The sequence below is a fragment of the Protomyctophum bolini genome (assembly GCF_963924005.1).
Source record: "Protomyctophum bolini genome assembly, chromosome: 6".
Lineage (NCBI taxonomy): Eukaryota > Metazoa > Chordata > Actinopteri > Myctophiformes > Myctophidae > Protomyctophum > Protomyctophum bolini.
The window spans coordinates 40,684,220-40,708,919 of record NC_137867.1 but is presented as its reverse complement, the minus strand read 5'-3'; the positions used below and the strand labels follow the sequence as shown (position 1 = coordinate 40,708,919).

The 24,700-nt window shown below is 42.5% G+C and overlaps 1 protein-coding gene across 3 annotated transcripts in view; it reads right to left on the bottom strand.

Annotated features, from left to right (window-relative positions):
- Window positions 1-509: 509 nt before the first annotated feature.
- LOC308317680 (histone-lysine N-methyltransferase EHMT1-like) overlaps window positions 510-24,700 on the bottom strand; it is a 39,120-nt gene continuing 14,929 nt past the window's right edge. For 2 of the 3 annotated variants that reach the window (XM_080766881.1, XM_080766882.1), the window contains exons 13-23: window positions 21,828-21,929; window positions 21,320-21,424; window positions 20,035-20,189; window positions 10,473-10,640; window positions 9,841-9,985; window positions 8,539-8,616; window positions 7,930-8,045; window positions 5,738-5,824; window positions 5,447-5,525; window positions 4,128-4,303; window positions 510-2,946 (exon numbers count right to left, since the gene is read on the bottom strand). In XM_080766881.1, the coding sequence (XP_080623007.1) occupies window positions 2,826-2,946; window positions 4,128-4,303; window positions 5,447-5,525; window positions 5,738-5,824; window positions 7,930-8,045; window positions 8,539-8,616; window positions 9,841-9,985; window positions 10,473-10,640; window positions 20,035-20,189; window positions 21,320-21,424; window positions 21,828-21,929 (1,332 nt within the window). In that variant the 3' untranslated portion in view covers window positions 510-2,825. The remainder of the gene's footprint in view (window positions 2,947-4,127; window positions 4,304-5,446; window positions 5,526-5,737; window positions 5,825-7,929; window positions 8,046-8,538; window positions 8,617-9,840; window positions 9,986-10,472; window positions 10,641-20,034; window positions 20,190-21,319; window positions 21,425-21,827; window positions 21,930-24,700) is intronic. The other variant, XR_013964290.1, reaches the window with a different exon arrangement.

Here is a 24,700-nt window from a genome sequence, read left to right as displayed (position 1 = left end):
CTTCCCTCACTCTCTCTCTCCTCCCCCCCTTCCCTCACTCTCTCTCTCTCCTCCCCCCTTCCCTCACTCACTCTCTCTCCTCCCCCCTTCCCTCACTCTCTCCTCCCCCCTCCTTTCTCTCTCTCTCTCCCCCTTCAGTTCCTCCTTTCCTCCTCCCCCCTTTCCCTTTGCTTTTAACTATCAGTTCACATTACATGAATGACAGAAGCATTCTGTGCACCCATGCTGGGCGGGGTTGCCAAAGGGGATGCTGCTGCCGTTGCCAGCAAAGATCTGCATATATGCATAGCGGGCACTGGGGCAGTTTGTGTGTGTATTTTAATTGTCACCCCGGTTGATTTCAAGCCAGTTCAGGGCTTGCCATTAATCGGGGCAATTTATTGATAATTACATTCATGTAGCTTTCACATTAATCATTTGTGTGCGCAAAGAGAACATATGGTTGGTTATGAAAAAGAAAGCCAACAGGCACTTCTTGGTGAGACCATCAAAAGAAAACAAAACAAAAGGCGTGTTAAAAACATTTTAATTGCCAATTAGACGTGATTAAAAAAAAAAAGCTTCATAAATCAGATTTTGTCTGGTAAAAACATGACTATCAACAAAAGCCCACTAAAATGAAACGTTGCATCTTTAGTGTCGGTCCTTATGGTGTGGTAGGCATTTTCCTTTAGCCTATAAAACTGGGAAGGCATCTGTGTATCACAAATAGCAGATATGAGTGTGTAGATCTGCTATTTTTTGGGGAATATATATATATATATACACAGATTAGACAGTGTATATTTTAACTCAAGTCTTCTGGGGGTCCCTGGAACAAAATGTGTTGAGATGGGGGTCGGTGGCCAAATGCATCAGTTGGGGGGGGGGGGGGGGGTCCGTGACATGAGTCAACGACTTTCACTGATTTATATTTTCCGTCAGGCACATTTCAGATGATATCTTATCCATCTCTGTATCTCAGCACTGTGAAAGTTGTGCAATTCCGTCTTTCCATCGTGTACAAAATGCATTCAATTTTAAATTCAGTTTTTATGCACCACACATCTGGAACAAACTTCCAGAAAACTGCAAGTCAGTGTTTGCGGTTGCATTTTACTGAGGTTCTCGTGCACTATTTTATGCTTATTTTGTCTTTACAGATGTCCTTTTCGATGTTGCTTGCTTTTGCATTCTCTTATGCGCCGTCTTAATGTCTCCATAGTCCATACTAAATGTTTTATGCAAAAATAACTTTAACTGCCTGGTTGTTTGAAATGGACTATACTGTGAAAATACTAAGATTTTAGTAAGAACATTAATATTAAAATATTATTATCGCATTTCTCTTTAAAACAATTGAAAAATGTGTGTTCACTACTTTAGTTCATTGATCAACAATCCATCGATTGATTGATCACGCTCTGAAAATGCACGTGGCCCAGTCAAGTGTCTTAATGTCCTGATCCAGAAAAGGTTGAGAAGTACCGTGCTATAAACATAATCGTGTGCAGACGTGTGCTGCCTTTGATAGACAGCTGGGATGCAATACACAGACACCGCTTAAAACAACTAAATCAGACTCATCTCATGTAATATCTGCGATATCGAAGCCTTATAATGGAAACTGGCCAATCAAAGCATCCCTGTCACACAGTTTGGCACAGGGAAGGTTCAACAGGGAATGGATGCGTGTTCATCCTTACGTCTAACAAAAGCTGAGACCCCCCCCACCCACACACACACACACACACACACACACACGCATTTGCATTACACTTGTGTTTTTAAGACAGGTCAAACACTGTAAAATCAGTATAGTGACGCAGTGTGGGCTTATAGATCTGCCATTTTTGAATAGCCAAAGCAAAAATCTTATGACACTGATGCTTTCCCGGTTTTGGATGGGTTAAGCCCTATACTTCTCATACGACAAGCTCACAACACGCCACAATGCGACCCATTGTGAGGCAATGTGAGCTTGTAAATTTCTCTATTTTTGAAAAGTTTTTGAAAAATGTTTTCTATTATGACAAGTTGGAGTGATATTCATATTGAGGACATACAGGCAGACAGTGGATGAAAGCCAGTTATGCATTTTGCATTACCTCCACAGACCCAGATTTGACTTCAGGGATTCTTCAGTCTGATTAATAGTTTTTTGCAATCTTCATCTTCTCTCATTTTTACAGAGTCTCATTGGCCCTGGTAGCACCTCCACAAGTATTTTAACCCCATAGGCCATGTCTGGAAACCGTTTTGATTATTATGTTCTAGAGATGAACCTTAAGGATCTACGTGCTGATCTTTGAGGATCTCTCAAAGAACAAAGCGTTAGTAACTAAGGAGGGAGCAGGCACGTGCAGAGAATGTTAGAGAGGCAGGGGCTGACGTTCCCTAAAAGGGCAGTTTTTGCAAAGAATTGTTTTTTGCGAAGATAGCAGATCTACAAGCTCTCAATGCGTTGTAGATCCGCTATTTTCGAGGCGAAACCCTGCACTCTTTAACTATACCGGAGATGTGGCGTACGACATGGATTTTTAAACAAATTCTTTCACCGGAAAATGCTTTGTTCAAGTTCAGGAGAATTCGGGAAAAGGGCAATTCTACCCTGAATGGGTATTATGCTATGAAGAGAGGAGGGGCATTATTTTGCATTTCTTTCACCGTAGTAAATTCTGCATTCATTCATGGTCTGCAGATCTTTTTTTTTTACAGACGGGGAAAAAAAGGCAGGGGCTAAGCCAGCCCCCTTTGAATGTCTATATGTGCACGTGCCTGGAGGAGTCTTGCCTCTTATCTATCCATCTGGCAGCAGAACTGCGTTTGTTGTGCCACTCAACGTCTCAACAGGAGTTGTGGCCTGCCTGGACGCCGTTGGTGGACGTGTAACGGCACTTTGCAGAGTCACACTGGCAGCTGAAGAACTTGTTCTTGATCCTCCAGTAGTGATCGCCGTAGTCAAACCTGCAGGCAGTACAAAAAATGGGAACAGGGCCATACAAGTGACAATTTAGGTATTTAAGCAGACGGGTGTTATCCAGAGCGACTTGACAATAAAGAGAAGATAAATAATCACATTACTATACTAAATAGAAGCCAGAGAGAACAGCGTAGCACCTCAAGTAACTACGATACCGTGGTAAACCATGAACCGAGCATCTGTTTGAAAAGCACCTCTCCCTCCGATAGATAGATAGAGCTACATTACAGTCTCATGCCCCATGGAACCTCTCCCTCCGATAGATAGAGCTACATTACAGTCTCATGCCCCATGGAACCTCTCCCTCCGATAGACAGAGCTACATTACAGTCTCATGCCCCATGGAACCTCTCCCTCCGATAGATAGAGCTACATTACAGTCTCATGCCCCATGGAACCTCTCCCTCCGATAGACAGAGCTACATTACAGTCTCATGCCCCATGGAACCTCTCCCTCCGATAGATAGAGCTACATTACAGTCTCATGCCCCATGGAACCTCTCCCTCCGATAGACAGAGCTACATTACAGTCTCATGCCCCATGGAACCTCTCCCTCCGATAGACAGAGCTACATTACAGTCTCATGCCCCATGGAACCTCTCCCTCCGATAGATAGAGCTAAATTACAGTCTCATGCCCCATGGAACCTCTCCCTCCGATAGATAGAGCTACATTACAGTCTCATGCCCCATGGAACCTCTCCCTCCGATAGACAGAGCTACATTACAGTCTCATGCCCCATGGAACCTCTCCCTCCGATAGACAGAGCTACATTACAGTCTCATGCCCCATGGAACCTCTCCCTCCGATAGATAGAGCTACATTACAGTCTCATGCCCCATGGAACCTCTCCCTCCGATAGATAGAACGGATTGAGAGGTTCCATATGGGGCTAATGTTAGTCCGACTATGGCACATTAAATAATACGTTGGCATTGTTGGTATCCTCCGGTGCTACTGAAATTTTCTGACGAGCCGAAATCATTTCGGCACTACAGCGCCGAAACAGGAGTATGAATCGGCCCTAAGACTAGTAGTCTAACGCTAAAACATTTTGGATGACTAATAAAATGTGACCAAAACTAAATTAAGTTTTATTCCAAAGATTATGACTAAACTAAAATCTAAACTTTCTGCCAAAAAAAAACCAACACTGCCACTCACCCTATCTGTTGGCCTGCCTGGATGGGCCTGCTGGAGAAGAAGGCTATCCTGGGGAAGCGGAGGTCCTGGTGCATGGTGAACACTCTCACGGCCAGCAGGTTGGGCTCACACAGGTGGTTAACGAAACGACCCACGTTGCCAAAGAGCCGTGCGTCGATGCAGTGCACGTCGCCCACCTTCGGGGAGGGGGGGGGGAAGGGGGGGGGGGGGGGGGAAACAGTGGGTTTTTTACTCATTACTTTCTCATTAACCCATTCTGACCTGAGATCAGATTTCGTACGAGGTTTCCACTGGACACACACTGGTCTGATGAACCCATTCTGACCTGAGATCAGATTCTAAAAATGTCAGTCGCTCTTCGATTTTTCAAAAATAGCAGACCTATGAGCTTGTAGATCTGCTATTTTTCAATAGCTAAAGCATGACATGATGCTAAACACCAAAATGGGTTCCCGGTCAGAATGGGTTAAAGCTTTCATTGACTGTAGATGGAAGGAGGATCAAGAAATCTATAGTAATAATCAATAAAAAGTACTAAAACTGATGACAATAAAAGGGCCTTTAACCCATTTAGGCCTGAAAAAAAAAAAAAAGTTTTCTAAATCATGACAATTTTCTGAAAGATTTCAAGCACATTTTAACAAATTTTCAAAAATAGCAGACCTACAAGCTACAAAAATTGCAGACCTACAAGCTACTCAAAATGCGTTAATCAGCTCCGTGCATAAATGTAGTCCCGCGTTTCAGCAGGTGGTATATTCGTTCCCTATTCTCCCCCATAATAGCTTTGTTTGATTGGCTCGGCAGTCGGGCCCATAGCTTTGTTTGATTGGATTAAAACGGAAACACGCATGACACTGTCCTTCACTGGTTTCCGGTTCGGCCAATCAAATTAAACTATGGGAAAATGAACTGGAACGGGAAAGAAGTATGCCACCCTCTGTAAAAACGGGAGAGTCTCTTCTCCAGGTGTTTCGCCCACGCGGACAGGTTTTATTTTTAAATTGGGATATCATTTCTGTGAGATTAGCTTTAAGGTTAGGTTTAGGCATAGTTTTTGTGAGGTTAAGGTTAGGTTTAGGCATCGTTTTTGTTAAGTTAAATGTTAGGGTTTAGATGCAATCAAGGCGAAACACCAATGAAAGAGGGATTACGTGCTGAAAACCTGGACAACTACCGTATACAGTTATTGTACATTATTGTACAAGTATTGTATAGTGATTTTGTAGGAATGTCAAAATACTGTCATTATTTATGTTATGAAACCAGTGCATGTACTGTAAAACCTAATAAAAGCATTACATTAGTATTTATTTCACCTTATTGTCAAGGGTGAAGAGGAAAGAGTCGTTCTCTCTTCGGTCAGCTTCTGCATCTGATATAATCTCCCCAACATACCTGTGGAATCATCAGTTAATGCCAACGTTGGAAATACGGGGGTGTTCCCAGCTAAATGGCAACCAAAATGAACCCTCTCGGCTCTGCAACTCCAAAGAGTGTACTACAAATGGAACCAAATGTACTGTAATTTGTAGCCTTTTGTTTGAAGACTGGATGACAACGAAAAGAACATTGTATTCATTGTATTCACGTCTCATGCCAATTCTCACTCGCAAATGAATGTTCCTTGAGGGATGTTCTGCATCGCTCTGACGGCCCAGCCCATCTTCTGTGTCCTGTACAGTTGTAGCCGCACTCTGAAAAAAAGAAAAGAAAAAAAAGAGTAAACTTGATTTAGCTTCCCTGCGTAGCTAATCTAGAAACATGGAGATTTCACAGGAACATAATCGTCTGTCAGGTGGAAACCTCACATGTCCAAAACTGTTAACATTTCAGGATTAAAATTCAAAAGTAGCCAAAGCAGCAGATGGACTATGGAGATAAGAGGTTTCTTTTATTTAGGAGTTTTTAGAATCGTCTAATTCTAAATTAGGACTGAGGATGATTCTAAAAACGCTTCTAAATCCTGACCAAAGTCCTTTTTTTAAAACTGTTACGTTGCTATATACTGTACAAAGCGACAAAAAAATTACGCAAAACTGGGTTCAACTAAATGGGTTAGTCACCTCTGTGTACTTCTGTGACTGAAATGTTACATGTGTTACAACATTACAATGTTACATAACCCTTATCCCTAAACCTCTTTTTTCTATTTTTTTTATATTTTCAAAACCATTTTTGAATAGTTCAACTAGGCAATCTACATTGACACGTTGTGAGCTTGTAGACTTGCCATTTTAACTATTAAAAAATGTTTTGCACAATAGTGAAAAAAAAGACAAAGACGTTTAGGGATAAGGGGTTTAGCGGTGATGAAAATGGAGCCCTCTGTCTCTAAACGTTGATGTAGAGAGCCTTTTTCTGTCGGTTTTCCTGATTTTGACACCACACCGGCAGTCAATCAAGCCTGATCAAAGGATCGCGCAACAGTTCAACCTGTAGTCACATGCAATTTGACCCATGTCTAATGTCAATCACTGGCAAAGCAAAGTATAAACTACTTCATGACACTGTCTCCTTTCTGGTGCAGAGGTTCAATCAAATACATTGAACGTTTTAAGAACACAAAACTTTCCTCTGCTCTCATTACATTAGCTAGCTTGTAACTACAGCACACATTTGTTGCCATTTGTTTATTGGCAGGATAGTGTGCTCTGGCCCTTACAGTCCTTAACCCATTCTGGGCGGGAACCCCTTTTTGGTGTTTTAAGCATTATGTTATACTTTAGCTATTGCAAAATAGCAGATCTACAAGCTCATAGCGCGGCACAAGCTTGTAGCTTTGCAATCTTTTGAAAGATCATGAAAATATGGCGCAAATCTTTGAATATATTCTTTCAGAGTAAACATTTTTAACTCAAATATTTGCTTCTGGGGGGGTCCCAGATAATTTTGTGTGGGTCCTTGACATGAAAAAGGTTGAGCACCACTGACATAGAAACATGTTTTTTTTTAAAGAAAAAGATTTAGAAGACTTTAAAAAAAAATCAACCTCAGTCCAAAATGGGTTCATCTCAATTAGCCTGGCGTCCAGCCCTTTTCGGGAAAGACATTTTCAAATATTTTAATTAGAAAGTTTGCACAAATGAATTAAGAAAGCTTAGATAACACATCTACAAGCTTGTACCTTGTAAAGTAAGTACTGTACTGGTGCAACAAAATCAAATGTTTATATCATTTATTTATAACGTTTTTCAAGACATCGATTAACCACTCAAGCAAAAATAAGTTAAAACCTATAAATGTTCACGGTGTGCCACGTTGCGATGTGTTGTGAGCTTGTAGGTTTTAACCTTTTGACATTTTTTTGGAAGCTTTTCGCTTATGCCAAAAACAGGGATTGATTATTAATCATTGTTTTTTACAATTGATTAAAACAATTAGCTCTATTAACTGTCACACCCTTAAAAGCATGGCAGTGCAGCCTGTGAATTTCCACCGCTGTGAATCACTCATAACCAGTGTTGTTTTCAACTAAATCTAGTTGATTTAGACGACTAAAATGTATTTTGGCGGGCCTTGATGTCATCATAATGGCTGATTTTTCGCGTTGTGAGCTTGTAGATCTAGTATTTTCAGCGTAAGTGTGTAAAATGACTTATACTGGATATCTTGTCCACTAGTGCCTTCCTAACATTTCAGTCTAGTTTTTATTTGTTGACAAAATCGACAGTATATTTAGTCATAGTTGTTGACATAGTTTAGTTTTCATGTAGTTTGTCAGTGAAAAAGGGTATAGTCGACGAAAAAATGTCATCATAGTTTTAGTCGACGAAAACAACACTGCTCATAAAGCTCAGACCTGAGGCCATTCTGGACCACGCGGTTCCGGCAGCTTCTCCAGCAGGAACAGGCGTGGTTGCACTCAAACAGAACTGGAGGTTCCCTCTGGCAGAAGTCCAGAGGGAGACGACCCTCCTACACACACACACACACACACACACACACACACACACACACACACACACACACAGGAGAGGAAAAAGTTAAGTGTGGCACAGCTGAGCAGCATACTAGAGTGTGTGCGTGTGCGTGTGTGTGCTAGGCTAGGGCTTTAACACTAGAAGGTCTGAAATAAAATCAGCTAAATTTGTATGTGCTTAAATTCACATTTAGAATTTAGTTTGACTATTCAACTAGTCGACTAGTACAGTAAATCCATTAGGCCACCTTGTTGGTACTAGTTGACTAGTTGATAAGAAAAAATAAATAAATATATATATATATATATATATATTTCAAGATCAGGTAGATTATAGTTATAGTCACCAATGTACACCGTTTTTAAATGTATAAATATTTATAAAAAGTTATTTTTTTTTTTACATAATAGGTAGTTAAACAACTAGTCGACTAGTCGACTATTAATCTAGAAGTGAATGCCCTAGTGTGTGTGCGTGTGTTAACTTACACTGTCATACCAACAGCGTAGACTAAGCTGACCACACATGCAGGTACTGGATGAGCATTGGTCTGTGCAGGAACAGTGCTGAAAAGAGACCATTAGAAATTCAGTTTTCTTTTTACTGTTTTAGTCACGTAATATTTTATTTTATTGTATTTTTTAACCCATTTAGGCCCGACCTCAAAATAAATAAATAAATCTTCTAAATCCTCCAGTTTTCTGAAATAAATATTTTCACAATGTTTCAAAAATAGCAGATCTACAAGCTCGTAGCGCGCCACCGAGTGGCGCGCTACGAGCTTGTAGATCTGCTATTTTTCAATAGCTAAATTATAACAATGTTTAAAACACTAAAATGGGTTTCCGCCCAACAATCCGCCCAAAATGGGTTAAATATGAGTTTCAAAACGACAGTTCAACTGAGAGATTAATCGAACAAATATTGCAATCTAGATTTTAAAAAAAAAGTCTCATCATTTTTATCCCACGATTTTGCAACCCACTTTTTTCACCCAGTGTCAATTATCTAATAATGTAATCCTGGGCGCTACACTTCCTCTGCCAACCTGGGGAGGGCAGCGGACTGACCTCATGCTTCCTTCTATGCATGAGGAGTCCAAGCTGCTTTTTTTCACCCGACAGGGGAGAGTTTCCCTGGCCAGACGTAGCGCGTGGAAGGAACACGTTATCCCGACCAGTTTCCCCTCCATCAGGCGCCCCGGCTGGCCAGGGGGAGGTAGTTTAGAGACCAGCATTACTACATTTTTTGAGGGGGCACAGGGAGAACATGCAAACTCCACACTCATTTCTAAATTTGAGCAGGAATTGTGCAGCACTAGTTGGCTGTCCAATTATCTTTACAGTTTTGAACATAGTAACATTCAGCAACTACTACAGACATTAAATATGTTCATGGGGAAAAAAATTAGAATGTTGGTCTCAATTCTTGTGCAGGAAAATCGAGATTCACGTTTGAGCAAGAATCGTGCAGCACTACTGAGAGACTCAGTACAACAGACGTTACACTTACACAGTAAAGACCTCAGTGTAAATGTATGCATTTGTTAACTCTCAGAGATACAAATGCCCTCAGAGTTGAATTATTTGTGTGAGAAGATTTCATAGTGTAGTTAGTACAACCAACACCCGAGGAGGAGCATGTCCCGTACAACTAGCTTTGTGCTGTTTAGCTACAGACCAAAGTGACAACTGGAAGAGGTATTTGTTGCACAGAACATTACTCCTGTATTTTCCACCACCCTGCCCACGGTAGTCCCATTTCGCATGGCGGTGGAGCTTATCTTCTACCTGTAAGTGAGTGATGTCCTTGTCTATGTTCATCTGGGACGTGACACAGCTGTCGGGGATGTATTTGAAGTTGTCGGGACAGGGCTCTCTGTCCACGCCGTTCACACACGTTATCGGCACGGCCTCGTAGCCCCGGGAAATGTCACTGAGGAGCACAAAACACAGCGTTACCATAATTATGTGATTTGACTTGTTTATGAAGGACGGTAAGATGACAAAAGCCCCACCGGGAGGATGTACAGTAGCACCTCCGATCTACAGTACTCCTCCCGAGTCCCGCCCCAATTAACGCTCCCTGCTGACAGGTGCAGACCAAAGGTCCGACATGCGGAAACAAGGGGCAGACATGCGCTGCTCCCGTGCTTGCGTTTAGGGTTAAGTTAGGGTTTGAGGTAGGTTTTCGGCCTAATGACAGTCGGACCAATAGTATGTCGGAACTAAAGCCTGTACCCCTGAATTCAGGTCCCTCAAATTGAGGGCTAAGCGACAGAAATAAACCGATAACTATTATCAGTACGACCTACTCCTACCAGCTGAAGAGCCCGTCTCCCTACCTCTCCTACCTGCCTGTCTCTCTGCCTCTCCTACCTGCCTGTCTCTCCTACCTGCCTGTCTCCCTGCCTCTCCTATACCTGCTCAGCAGCCTGTCTCCGGGGCAGTCCCTGCCTCTCCGGGCGTCGGTCAGCTTCTTGTTGGTGTTGAGGGCGCTCCACACCTTGGAGCCGTAGGGACAGCAGTCCAGGGGCGTGTCCCCGTCCCGGTTCCTCAGGGTGACGTCGGCCCCTCGCGACAGAAACAGCCTGCGTTGGGGACATATAGAGGACATGGACATTACACTAGGTGACATACAGCCTGCGTTGGGGACATAAATACAGGACATGGACATTACACTAGGTGACATACAGCCTGCGTTGGGGTCATAAATACAGGACATGGACATTACACTAGGTGACATACAGCCTGCGTTGGGGTCATAAATACAGGACATGGACATTACACTAGGTGACATACAGCCTGCGTTGGGGACATATAGAGGACATGGACATTACACTAGGTGACATACAGCCTGCGTTGGGGACATAAATACAGGACATGGACATTACACTAGGTGACATACAGCCTGCGTTGGGGACATATAGAGGACATGGACATTACACACGGGTGGGCTACTTTGACGATGGAGAAGGCCACTATATTTCCACACTCAATCCTGAGGGCCACATTGAATATTTCTGTCGTAGTAAAAAAAATGCCGATCTACAAGCTCAAAACGTGTCGCGTTTTGAGCTTGTTGCCTTGTAGATCAGCATTTTGTCTGCAATTTTTGAAATCCTGAAAAAGTAACCGTTTTATTTAATTGCAAATGCATTTAGTCATAGTTATGTTAACTTTATGAACTATGAAAAAAAAATGAAAGACTGAAGTAATTAAAGCGGGTCATTTTGCAAACTTTGCATATTTTGAATTGTAACCGCAGAAATAAAAAATACATCAGTATTCTGACATTAACCTGCGGGCCACATTAAGTGACAGTGGGGGCCGCATGTGGACCCCGGGCCGCCAGTTGCCCATCTATGCACTAGGTGACATACATACATGTTATGTACTAGATTTGGACACCCAACTGGACACCCAACTGAAAATATTTTATGCCAGGGATCCCCAGAAGCAAAGATTTGAGTTAACCTGTTAAGACCTGTGACCAGATTCTACAAAATGTTCTTCTAAAATCCTCTATCCATCAGTGGTGCTCAAACATTTTCATGTAAAGGACCTCCAGGAATTATCTGTATTTGGCTGCGTAACCTCATCTAAAACTAGAACTGCACTCTGTCGAGTGTCTACTTGCTTGTTGCACTCAAGTAGGCCATAAATGGCCTACTAGTGCGCAAGCACTGTCGACCGGCAGCGGTAGTCTATCTAGAACACAGCTCTATGACTTGCACTGTTGCTCTGATACAAGATGATCTCTCTGTAACCTCTGTTCTACAAATATATTCCTTATTTTTCCTTTAAATAACCTGAAAAGTATTTAACTATTTTGACAACTGTTGAAGGAGATGATGGTAATTCATTTTAAACAATTCAAAAACATTCTTTCGATCATTCTCCGCCAGCTACTTCTCCGCCAAGACTTCCTGAGTCTTGTCTAGCTGATGATGGTCCTTCTTTTTCTTCCCCTGTTTCACAACGACGATGATCTTTAGATTTTGCAATCCTTTTCATCTATCCTGGCTAAAGATTTATTTTGTCCTGGCGCAACGCAAGGTACAAAATGATCTCTCTGTAACCTCTATTCTACGGATATATTTCTTATATAGCTCTAGGGGAAAACCTTCTTCCCAAAACAAAGGTATGATTATCTTTAATTATGCAATCACTTTCGTCTCTCCTGGCTAAAGATTTAGCCTGACGCTATCTATCTAGAACACGATCTTTCTGTAACCTCTATTCTACAGATTATTCCTTATTTTTCCTTTAAATAACCTGAAGAGTATTTTGAAAACTGTTATTAAAATTATGGTAATTAATTTTAAACAATTCAAAAACTATTTCGTTACGCAATTAACAAAAATCAATTAAGTAATGATGTAATTAATACGGGTGAGTGACGGGTTATAACTGGCTCTCAATGGTGACGTAATAAGGATTAGTTTCAGTGTCGGGTGGATTAAAGGAAATGCCTCTATGTCGAGATATATACTGTATACTTAATGGTATACTGTGGTTACTCGGGTGGTTTGATACATATCATTACGTCACCATTGCAAACCAATTATACCCTGGCATTGGTACATATCTTCATCACGTCATATGCTCATATGCTGCTAAGGGACATACGCATCGTAGCATCTGACGAAAAACATTACTTGCACGCTCTGCTTGCGCAAGTAATTATGTTGTTCCAGGGACCCTCCCAGAAGCAAATTGTAGGAGTTAAAACCGTTCGCTGTGAAAGAATATAATTATATTCAAACAAGATTTGCACACATTTTCTAAAATAGCAGATCTACAAGTTCGTAGCCATGAGCTTGCACAACGGTATATCTGCAATTTTTCAACAGATATAAGTATAAAATAATGTTAATGTTAACGTCGTTAAATGCTAATGTGCCACAGATCCATTCCAGGTCTCTATGGGTTCAAAAAGGAAATATGGCACTGTAACTCTATAACAATGGTGACTGTCTGAATATAAAGCTTTAGCAAAAGCTTTACATTTGTAAAAAAAAAAAGAGAGAGTGGATCTAGGATCAACAGTGGGACACACACACAAACACAGCAACACCAAAGTGTCCTCCGCACCACTGTGGCTGGGTCCACAGGGGGTGTAGGTTCCAAAGCCCGTGAAGCAGTAAGCTTGACTCCAAAAAACAATCCACGTCCACACGTCCATTGTAGTTTAACGTTTTACTTGACAAAAAGTGTACAGAACAACAAACAATGTGATACAAAGAAAAAGTGTTCAAAAACGATTCTAAAATGGTCTAGTACGGTTTCTGAAGTGTCTTAGTATTTTCCAACGTGGTTTAGAATTTCCAAAGTGGGTCAAAAAACTGTAGCTGCTCTCAGGCTTCCAGCTCTGAACTAACTAAAACCCTGCTGCTGATAATGCACACTGAATTAACTGGCTTGCTGGCTTCTGCTCCAATAGGCTGAATTCTTAATTGGCTCTATTAACTCAGTTAAGACTCAGGCTGCACAAAATGTGTAATCAAGAAATGTCCTTCAATATAGTACACACAATGAAATAACTTAAATGCACTCATAGACATTTTCTGTTCTAAATATGGCTCTCACATTTCCGGCCCCTAATTGGCTAGGCGGGAAGCATAACAATTATGACATTACTTAGAGCCATTAAACATTACTATCAAGAAAACAACTTAAATATATTCTTCACAGTTCAAACTGCCTCTTGTAGCAGACAGAGTTTTGTAATTGGTCTCTCAAGGGTGCTGGTTTTCGTCTTCACACTGACACGACGCACAACTCCCCTTGAATCTGGCATGATCTTGAGTATTCTTCCCATCATCCATGAATTCCTCAGAGCGGAGTCATCCACAATCAAAACGACGTCTCCAGGTTGGAAGTTCCTTCTTGCTGTCAGCCATTTCTTCCGTTCCTGAAGGAGCGGCAAGTACTCATGGGTCCATCTTGACCAGAACAGATCAGCAAAGTACTGGATTTGTCTCCATCTCCATCGTGCGTACAGATCTTCTCTCTTGACATATGCCCTTCTTTGCAAAGCCTCAATATCCTCAGGGTATGAATGCTTCTGGATGAAGAGAATTAGCTCTTTTTCAGCTATGTTCAGGTCTTCAACTGTGAGCGGCTTTTGCGGTCGTTGCTTGAGAAGCCTCTGTTGCTTGACTGGGTCATCTTCAGAGTGATTGGTGATAGCTTGTAGCTCTTTCCTTTTGCCACTTAGGTGCAGCAGCAATTCCCTTAGCCGGAGAAACCAAGCCACTGCTTTCTTCAGCTGATGCCAGCTTGAGTAGTGATCAAATAGCTTACTTAGTGTAGCAGTGCTCTCCTCCGTGGCAAGTAGACTGACTACAGCTGACCTTTTGATCTCGACGTCATCTTCCTGAATATGACTGGACTGATCTGGTCCCTTGTAGTCTTCATGGAAGTCTGGGTTCTCGCTGAGCTTTCTTTTTAGACCAACTGTACGCTGCTCAGCTACACAGCGGTTGTTCGGCATGATGGCAGTCTCATTCCTCAAAGGCAAGCCGATACAGTAATGCCCATCAACAAGCTCAGCGGATTTAGTGACTGACCGCATGAACTTGTGATCTTCTTGAGACATCTCTGTTTTGTCTTCACAGCTGTGTTCCGGGAAGTCTGTATTGTACTGTTGGACTAACAGTTCTTCAATGCTTGCTACAGAAATGCGGTTGACTGTGTGACTGCAAACATCATCCACGATCTCATCCTCTCTTCTTACAGGCCCATTCACCACCCAACCAAGGATGGTCTTAACTGCGTAGGGTCCGTCCCCTTCACTATTAATCACCTGCCATGGCTCCATAGCTTTAGGCGAGTTGGTCCCGATCAGCAGGCCGACTTCTGCATCGAGCTGCGGGATTTGTACCTCTTTCAAGTGGGGCCATCTCCTCACATCTTCTGACTGGGGAATGTTTTCCCTCCTCACCGGTATGTCCTTATGTGTGAAGGCTTTCGGTAGGTCGATGTAATCTTTCGACTCAAGTCCACACACTTCCAGGTCAGACAGGATGTAACTGGGAACCAGCTTCTCCTGGCCCATAGTTCGAAGAAGGATCTCCGTCTTCCTGCCTCTGATGTTCAGCTGTCTCATGAGTGCTTCAGTACAGAATGTGGCTGAACTTCCCTGATCCAAGAAGGCGTATGTCTTCACAGTCTTCTCACTTTTCTTGGACCTAACCATTACAGGTACTATTGCGAGTATGCACTCATCTCCGGCCCCAGTGCGTCCACAGGTCTCTTGCTCTAGTGACACAAGGGCGCTTGAGACACTCGAGCTCCTTTCCTCAGTGTTGCTGTCCTCATCCTTCCTTGACTGAACACTGTCTTCTTTGTCAACATGCAAGATGCTTGGATGTTTCTGAGAACACTCTTGACATGTCATCCTGGCTTTACAGAATTTACTGAGGTGTCCCTGCGTAAGGCAACCAAAGCAGAGTCCTCTTTTCTTCAGAAACTCAACTCTGTCTTTACCCTGTTCTTCTCTTATATTTCTGCATACATCTAGTGAATGATTCTCCTGGCAGAACAAGCAGGGTTTCTGGAAAGCATTTACAGCGTGGGACGGTAGATTATTCTTAGGTGAGTCATGTGACTCCTCTTCAGCAGGAGTTACAGTAGTAGCAAAACTGCTGCCCTTTGGATTGATAGACATCAGGGTCCTGGTATCGAAACTGCTCTTTGGTTTTCCTTCAGTAGCTGTGCCGCTGTCTTGAATATTTCCGAATAGCGGATCACTTGCAATCTGTGCTTGTCGGTAGATAAACGTCACCAAGTCTGAGAACCTGGCTCTTCTTCCTTGTCTTTCTTGAACGTCAAATGCTGTCACCCTCCACTTCTCTCTTATCTTGTAAGGAAGTTTTGAGATAACAACTCTCATATTCGTGGGGTTGTCCATCTCACTCATGAACTCAATATCATCCATGGTATTTCGACATCCGATCAGGAAAAGAGCGTATGTGTTCATCGCTTTCCCGTCCTCCGACTTCATCTGAGGCCACTTCAGAGCCTTTTCTATGTAGGCATTGGCTATCTTCAGCTCGTCACCATAATGCTTCCGAAGTAGTGTTCTGGCTTCTTGATAGCCTCTGTCCGGGTTCATGTGTTCACAGCTGCAGACCAACTGGTGTGGTTCTCCGCTGGTGAACTGCTCCAAATAATACAGCTTGTCTCTGCTGTTCTCTGTCTTGCTGTCTATTGCATGATCAAAGGCTCTAATAAAGGACCTGTAGGTGAGCGGGTCACCCTGGAACACAGGTATTTCTCTTTTCGGGAGATAAGACAATTGTTGCTGTGTGATGAGCATCTCAGTAATCTGATTCTGACGCCTTATCACTTCATAGCCATCTCTGTCACTTCTTGGTGGCAAGGTAGGTGGCAAAGCAGGCTGCAAGGCGGGCTTCCTTTCAACATGTGTCTGAGACCGCTCCTCTGGCTCCTTAGATGCTTTTCGGGGTCCTCTTGTTCCTGTCTTCGATGTCTTTGAGCCTGCTACTACATGTGACTTGTAGTAGTCATTCATTCCATCCTGGTGGGTGCCTTCATATTCTTCATATTCTTCAAATACTTGTAACTTGGCATCGGACTCTGCAATAGCTGTATCTAGCTCCAGTTGTTCTTTTTTAGCTTTCAACTGGGCTTCTTCAAATTCAAGGGCTTGCTTCATCTTTAACATTGCTGCACGCGCCAGCAGTGCTGCCCTGTCTGCTTCTACTTGTCTACGTGCACGCACAGAAGACGTAATAGAGGATACTTTTGAGTGTTGCACATTAGAAGCACTATCACCAGGCTTGATATAGTCGTCTTCTTCATCCTCTCTGGGAGGGCCTTTTTTATTTATTTTACGCACATCATCAATCCATTCATCAGTGGCTTTAACAGAATTTAGGATTGATGCTTGCTTAGGTTCGTACCAATTAGTCTGATCAGCAGTAACCTCATCTTCAGGTAAAAGAACTGTCACTTCTTCATTGACATCACCAAATTCTTTACACAGCTTAACAAGGTCATTCAGACTCAATTGTTCAACTTTATCCACATTTCTTACATCTTTCTTCAGAATATCCAATTCGTTAATCTTGTTAGTTATTTGCCCTGCTTTGGCTCTCCTAGATACAATCAGTCTATGGAGTTTCTCCTCCAAAGCCTTTCCTGTGGGTATTGACATCCTCTTGTGGTGGCTAGGCGTATCTGCAGCCTTGTGTGTTGCTTCATCTGGCATTTTCGTTTTTCAATGCAAACAGTGTATAATGCAATGTTTAAACTTCACAAAAAAGCTTCCAATAAAACTTGCAAAACTGTTACTTAAATGCACTGTCTTCTGATATAGGCTTGGATATATCTTCAAAACGGCAATGATAAAATCAGCATCATTCTTCAGCTCACCAGAGCAAACTTCTTTTCTTTTTCCTCTTCCTTTACACAAGATTAACTCTCTTTACCTTCTTGTAGCTTCCAGTGATGTTAGGTTTCCACTTGCTTCTCTTGAGCTAGTTTTTTGACAAAATGTAGGTTCCAAAGCCCGTGAAGCAGTAAGCTTGACTCCAAAAAACAATCCACGTCCACACGTCCATTGTAGTTTAACGTTTTACTTGACAAAAAGTGTACAGAACAACAAACAATGTGATACAAAGAAAAAGTGTTCAAAAACGATTCTAAAATGGTCTAGTACGGTTTCTGAAGTGTCTTAGTATTTTCCAACGTGGTTTAGAATTTCCAAAGTGGGTCAAAAAACTGTAGCTGCTCTCAGGCTTCCAGCTCTGAACTAACTAAAACCCTGCTGCTGATAATGCACACTGAATTAACTGGCTTGCTGGCTTCTGCTCCAATAGGCTGAATTCTTAATTGGCTCTATTAACTCAGTTAAGACTCAGGCTGCACAAAATGTGTAATCAAGAAATGTCCTTCAATATAGTACACACAATGAAATAACTTAAATGCACTCATAGACATTTTCTGTTCTAAATATGGCTCTCACAGGGGGGATTGAGTCATCTGCTGTTCCCCTGGCTACAGCGAGGGTGGCAAGGACGAGAGAGAGACAGAGAGACAGAGGGCCAGAGAGAGAGAGAGCGAGAGAGAGAGAAAGTGTGCCGGCCGGTCGGCCGGCATCAAGTGTGCACCGCACGCCAGCGGTAAGAGGCGCGCATGGTCAGGTGACAGGTCTACCGTCTAACGCACTGAAACACTTGCTGTGTGTGTGTGTGTGTGTGTGTGTGTGTGTGTGTGTGTGTGTGTGTGTGTGTGTGTGTGTGTGTGTGTGTGCGCGTGCGCGGTGACACAGCGCTCTTCTTTGTAATAAATGTAGGAGCAACAAAACAAGTCAACTCAGAGTAAAGACCCGTTCAGGACGGGAACCCCTTTTGGTGTTTTAAGGATTATGATATACTTTAGCTTTAGCTATTGAAAAATAGCAGATCTACAAGCTCATAGCGCTGCGAGCTTGCAGATCTGCAATTTTTTAACTCAAATCTTTGCTTCCCTGGAACAACATATTTTCAGATGGGAGTCCGCGGCCAAATAAAATAATTTACGAATATTAAACACATGTAGCGGAAGTATACCAACTAGCATACTGAACTGAAGATATTTAGTTTAGAGTAACTTGAATCCATTACATTTATAAGGGTACATTATGAACGATCTTTTCAAAAAATAGCAGATCTACAAGCTTGTAGCATGGCACTCAGTGCCCTCGGTGTATACAGTATCTGCTATTTTTCAACAGCTGAAGTTTAAAATAGTGTTTTAACCCATTCTGGGCGGGAACCCCTTTTGCAGTTTCAAGCATTATGTTATACTTTAGCTATTGAAAAAAAAAATATATATATGTGGCACAAATCTTGGAATATATATTCTTTCACAACGTTTTTAACTCAAGTCTTTGCTTCAATATTTGGGGGTCCTTGACATGAAATATTGAGCACCACTGATATAGAAACATAGGTATTTCAGAAAATTGTCAGGATTTAGAAGACCTAAGTCAGGTCTAAATGGGTTCATGTGGTTCACGACTAAAGTGACACAGGTGCATTGCAGGGTTAGGTTACATAAATGTATTTAGTCAGTATAATTTTATTGATGCCTCTGTTATTGGGAACTAGGGGACTAATATCGTGCCTCTTTAGTCTTGAAAATGATTTCCACAATGAATATTTTATACAAAGCAGTTATAGGAAACTCAAAAACTACCGATTTGCAAGCATGTCTGTAACTTAAGTTTGTGAATAATAGCCGTATAGCATGCCATTTACAGCTTGCACATTTATTCTGAAACGTGTTAAATTGACCCATCACTGTCATTTGTCCTGGAACCATGCATATGTATTAATTTCTTTTTATACTGAAATGGTGTTAATTGACGACCATTACCTGTCTTGTGTCAAGGAACGAATCTTTATTTCTTTTCATACTTAAATGTGGTGCTAACTGGCCACTGTCTGTCTTTTGTCTTTGTTTGTTGGGGGTGGGGGGTGGGGGGGGGCATCTCTATTCAGAGCCATAAATAGCAGATCTACAAGCTCTTGTGGATCAGTTATTTTCAGCCCAGAGGTTTGGGATATAATAATATAATATATAATATATATAATAATAAGGGGAAATTAGCTAAATGTGTGGCAAATCTGCAAAAAGAAAAAAAGCTTACCACTACACTAGCTTTCTTCACAAATGTGTTCATAAAAGGTGTCTACTATCACCTATCAATTTGTTCCAATTAGTTTCCCTTGGGAAACTTTGTGACAGCTGCTGAAAGTTGGGGTACCATTAACAACCTATATAAGGAAAGATTCTCAAAATGTCATTAATGCTTTTAAGTAGCATGTGACGTGTCAAGCTATGGGGGGGGGGGGGGGGGGGGGGGTTCATCGCTACACATTGACAGCACTGTCAAACAAGTCTATGAAGCCATCTATGAACAAGTTGAACATGCAACAACGAGAGAGAGAGAGAGAGAGAGACACTCACATGACACAGTCCAGGCCGTTCTCCCGGGCGGCCACGTGCAGTGGGGTGTCTCCGTGCATGTTGGCAGCGTGCAGGTCGCAGCGGGACTCCAGCAGGGCCTGGGCAACGTCACTGCAGCCCGACAGCGCCGCCCAGTGGAGACACACGTTCTCTTCCTAGAGAGAGAGAGAGAGGTCCCCGGGGTCCACATTAACATGGATGATACTCCCTTACATTTCAGTGGCTTAACACAGGTTGGTTCTCAAACTGTTTCATGCCAAGGGGACCCTCCGAATTGATTTGCATTGCCCCTCTTGTCTTCTTAAACAATTTCACCCGTTCCACCATACTTCCACGGCACAACCATAACGCAACCACAAGTCGCGTCTCGGCCCCCTTACCACCGTGGCCCAGTAAGTTTAGAGCTTGCCCAGTTTAACTTCGAAGAGAGTGGGCGAAGAAACAAGAAAAACAACAAAAGATAGACTGCACAGTTCGATCAATATGACAATATTTGCATATTGTATTGTGAAAGTTAATGTTCTATGATATAGTTTTCTGTTATTTTCTTTTATTTTTGCTTGTTTTTTTTGCTGCATTTATGCTTTGGCAATATTGTACATTCATGCCAATAAAGCTATTTGAATTGAATTGATAACCTACTTTGACAGCCCTTGTGCATGCAAATTTCTCTTAGTAGCAAACTACAGCATGTAAAGTGCCTTGCAGAGTCGAACGTAATCGACGCAAGAATACATACGCAACGCAGGGTGAGAGAAATGTCTCCCTTGCGTTGCGTCAGTCACGTGATCAGTCTCATTCCGTCGGGTTGAGATCTGAACCCGAGCCTTGTGTCGAGGACACCCTGCCCACCTGGAGGCAGCAGAGAGCTTTACTGCTTTAAATCAGACCATTTAACACTTCTACTGCTTTAAATCAGACCATTTAACACTTCTACTGCTTTAAATGAGACCATTTAACACTTCTACTACTTAAATTTAGACCATTTAACACTTCTACTGCTTTAAATGAGACCATTTAACACTTCTACTGCTTTAAATCAGTGTTCAATACCGCCCCCTAGGCCCTAGGGGGCGGTATTGAATAGGGGGTTCAAGGGACAAAGCATCCATCTCTCTGCATCGAGGCGAGGACGATGGCCAAAAGTTTAAATGAATGGATCTCATGGGATCCCACTTGACCGTAGGGTGAGTTTGTGGTTAACTGTGACTGACATTTCTGTGTGTGTGTGTGTGTGTGTGTGTGTGTGTGTGTGTGTGTGTGTGTGTGTGTGTATGGGGCTCACCTTGTCCCTGATGTTAACGTCTGCCCCTCTGGTCAGCAACAGATGGACCAGCTCCTTGTGCTTGTTCTCTAGGGCCCAGGTGATAGGAGTCCACCCCCCACCATCCTGCACGGACGCACGCAGACACACACACACACACACGTCGCACACACGCGCACACACGAGGACATCAACATCTTACTAACTTTCTATTAACCTTAAAGTCTGAGTTATGTGATCACTGATCAGATGTAGAATATGCAAAATATAAACAGCCGATCTGCAAGCTTACAACGCGTCACGACAGCATGAGACATTGTGAGCTTGAAAATCATCTATTTTCGGTAGCCTGGCACTGCCATTGGCCAGACTAATATCACACGATATTATTTCCAAGGGGCGTTTTAAAAACAGATCCCAATAACGTCACAGCAACAGAAAAGGTCTCACTTTGAATAGTGGGCTTAGAAAACGTTTACATGTACCGTACTGTACTGTACAGTTGATGTATTTGAAGTGTGTACTGTACCTTACAGTTGATGTATTTGGAGGCCTTGGCGAGCAGATGATGGACAACGTCATAACGACCCAGTTTAGCAGACAGATGCAGACAGGTGAAGCCGGTGATGTCCTGCAGGAGAGGGACCACGAGATGGTTCACATTGACACTTTGACTACAGAACCCGAGTTACTCGAGTTCATTAATTGTACGTGTATAAAACTTTCCCTGCAGTTCGCGAGTTGCCCGAGTTATGTTTTCATTGTTTAATCCACGTTTTGAGTCATACAAGCAATCCGCTCGGTTGTTTGGAATACTTTTCAACAGTACAACAAGTGATTACACCGTTTTAAAGTGGATTTTCATGACTAGCAACTCAGCGGTCGGTGCAGTGGCTGTTCAAAGGTATCTTTAACCAACTCAGCGGTCGGTGCAGTGTCTGTTCAAAGGTATCTTTAACCAACTCAGCGGTCGGTGCAGTGGCTGTTCAAAGGTATCTTTAACCAACTCAGTGGTCGGTGCAGTGTCTGTTCAAAGGTATCTTTAACCAACTCAGTGGTCGGTGCAGTGGCTGTTCAAAGGTATCTTTAACCAACTCAGCGGTCGGTGCAGTGGCTGTTCAAAGGTAACTTTAACCAACTCAGCGGTCGGTGCAGTGTCTGTTCAAAGGTATCTTTAACCAACTCAGTGGTCGGTGCAGTGGCTGTTCAAAGGTAACTTTAACCAACTCAGTGGTCGGTGCAGTGGCTGTTCAAAGGTAACTTTAACCAACTCAGCGGTCGGTGCAGTGTCTGTTCAAAGGTATCTTTAACCAACTCAGCGGTCGGTGCAGTGGCTGTTCAAAGGTGACTTAAAACATAGGCAGGGAAGCCTGAAAGACGATCCGACCATCTTGGCGATAAAACTGTTAAACATGATCTAATGCATGAGAGGGACCACGAGTTGGTTCACATTGAACGCGGATTTATTACCATCAACCCCCAACAGGCTGCAGAAATATCACCACCACCTGTGCTCTGCTACAAGCTGCCGTTAAATCGTTTAGAAATTGACTATAGAATGGTAGCCGTTATAAAAAGCACATTAATGGAGGACTAATAAACTGGTAGCGATTCTAAAAATCCTCCTCCATTCATTTATCCTCATCCATTGATCCTTGCTCTGTCCATTCTTGAAATGGTGTATAATACGACAGAGGTAGTCAAGGAATGCATTTGGCCGCGGAACGCCATCTGAAGATATATTGTACCAGGTCCCCCATACAGAATTTGTGTTAAAATGTTTAAAAAACATTCAAAATGTTTCACATTTTGGGGATAAAAAAAGCCCCAAAAGGAAAAACAGATCTACAAGCTCACAACGCACAATTTTCAAATAGCTGGTCAAACTGATGCTATATGAACTAATTTAGCTGGGGACCACCTGTAGTCCGGCAGCCGACAGGCTTCTTTTGTTTAAAGTGGGACATTTGGTATATAGTCTTTTTTATTGGCCTAAAATATTGTCTATATACATACATTCATGAATCCACTTGCTGACCGGCTGTCACTATTGGGCAAGGAATAGGAGATACAGACAATTGAAAGAAACGGACAGAATGGATTATTATGGCGAGGACGATCTAAGATGGGCGATCCATTGTCATGACAACAAAGGTAAACAAAGCAACGGTACTTTTCTTTCCCCAAAATAATTCTCTTGGGGGAATGCAGCAAAAAAAAGTCAAGGACTCACGGCAAGCAAGCACACTGAGAAAATAAGACTTCCACACTTACGGGTCTACATTTTGTACAAATGGATGGGTTTTGTTTTTAAATGCCACGTTGTGTACATGTCAGGGGTTTTGTGGTGTGACAAATAACACTGCTTGTGTGTGAGCATTATGACACAAATGGCATCCCTTGGGGGGGCAGCTGTAAATAACCCACAATGTCCCATGTCTGATTCCTGGCTGGCTGGGGACCCTGCTGTGTTGCTCTCCTCATCTCTTTGCTTTCTGTCTAGCTCTCCTTTAGTCCTCTCGGAATAAATCAACAAAAATGCCATAAAAAAAAAATTGCGTCACACTGTGCAGTTGATGGATTTGGGCTGCGGACGGAGGAGGGCTAATCGTTTTGACACATGGACTGAACACGTAGACCAGACTCCTTCTCCCGTCCTCTCTGGGTCTTTGACACTTCTCGCTCTGTGGTCACTACTTACCCTACTGTTCATTTTTACGACCGCAACACAACGCCAACGGCCTCTGGTTTGAAGGCAGTAAACGTTGTTTATAGGCAAGTAGCGTTGTAGCATGATCGCTGTAGCATGATCAAGTAGAGCATTCATTTATATCACAACAAAAAGTTAGAATTTGGAGTTAGGCGGTTTCTTGCCCCACATTATGGAATATTGCTACTGCTATTGCGGCTTCTACCAACTGCAAAAGCAGTCTGTAGTTATTAGATTCTTAATATTAGCCACATGATTTTATTCAATTGCCAGTTTGCCACGACCACTGCGGTGTGGCGGCCATAGCAACAAGTGTCATCGGGTAAGTCACACTGAATCTAGGCTATTATTTCGTACATATACATAGTTTTATGGGCCATAAGTATTTCAATCCAACAAAAGGCTAACTGCATATTAGAGACACTCACTATGTCATACCCGCTACAATAACACATCTATTGTGCCACACTGCAAACTCGTATATCTGCTATTTTCAGTATTCTTTTCGATGTTCTTTTCAAATGCCCAAATAAAGAGTGTGGACAACGATGTGGAAATGTCCTCCAGCTTCCAGTTTTATACAGATGAATGGAAACCATTCTAACAATTAAGCTAAATAATTGGCGACTAGCTAGGAATAATAATTGTGTTGACAGGCCTATCTAGAGTGTGGTGTGAGCCGGCGTGTGACC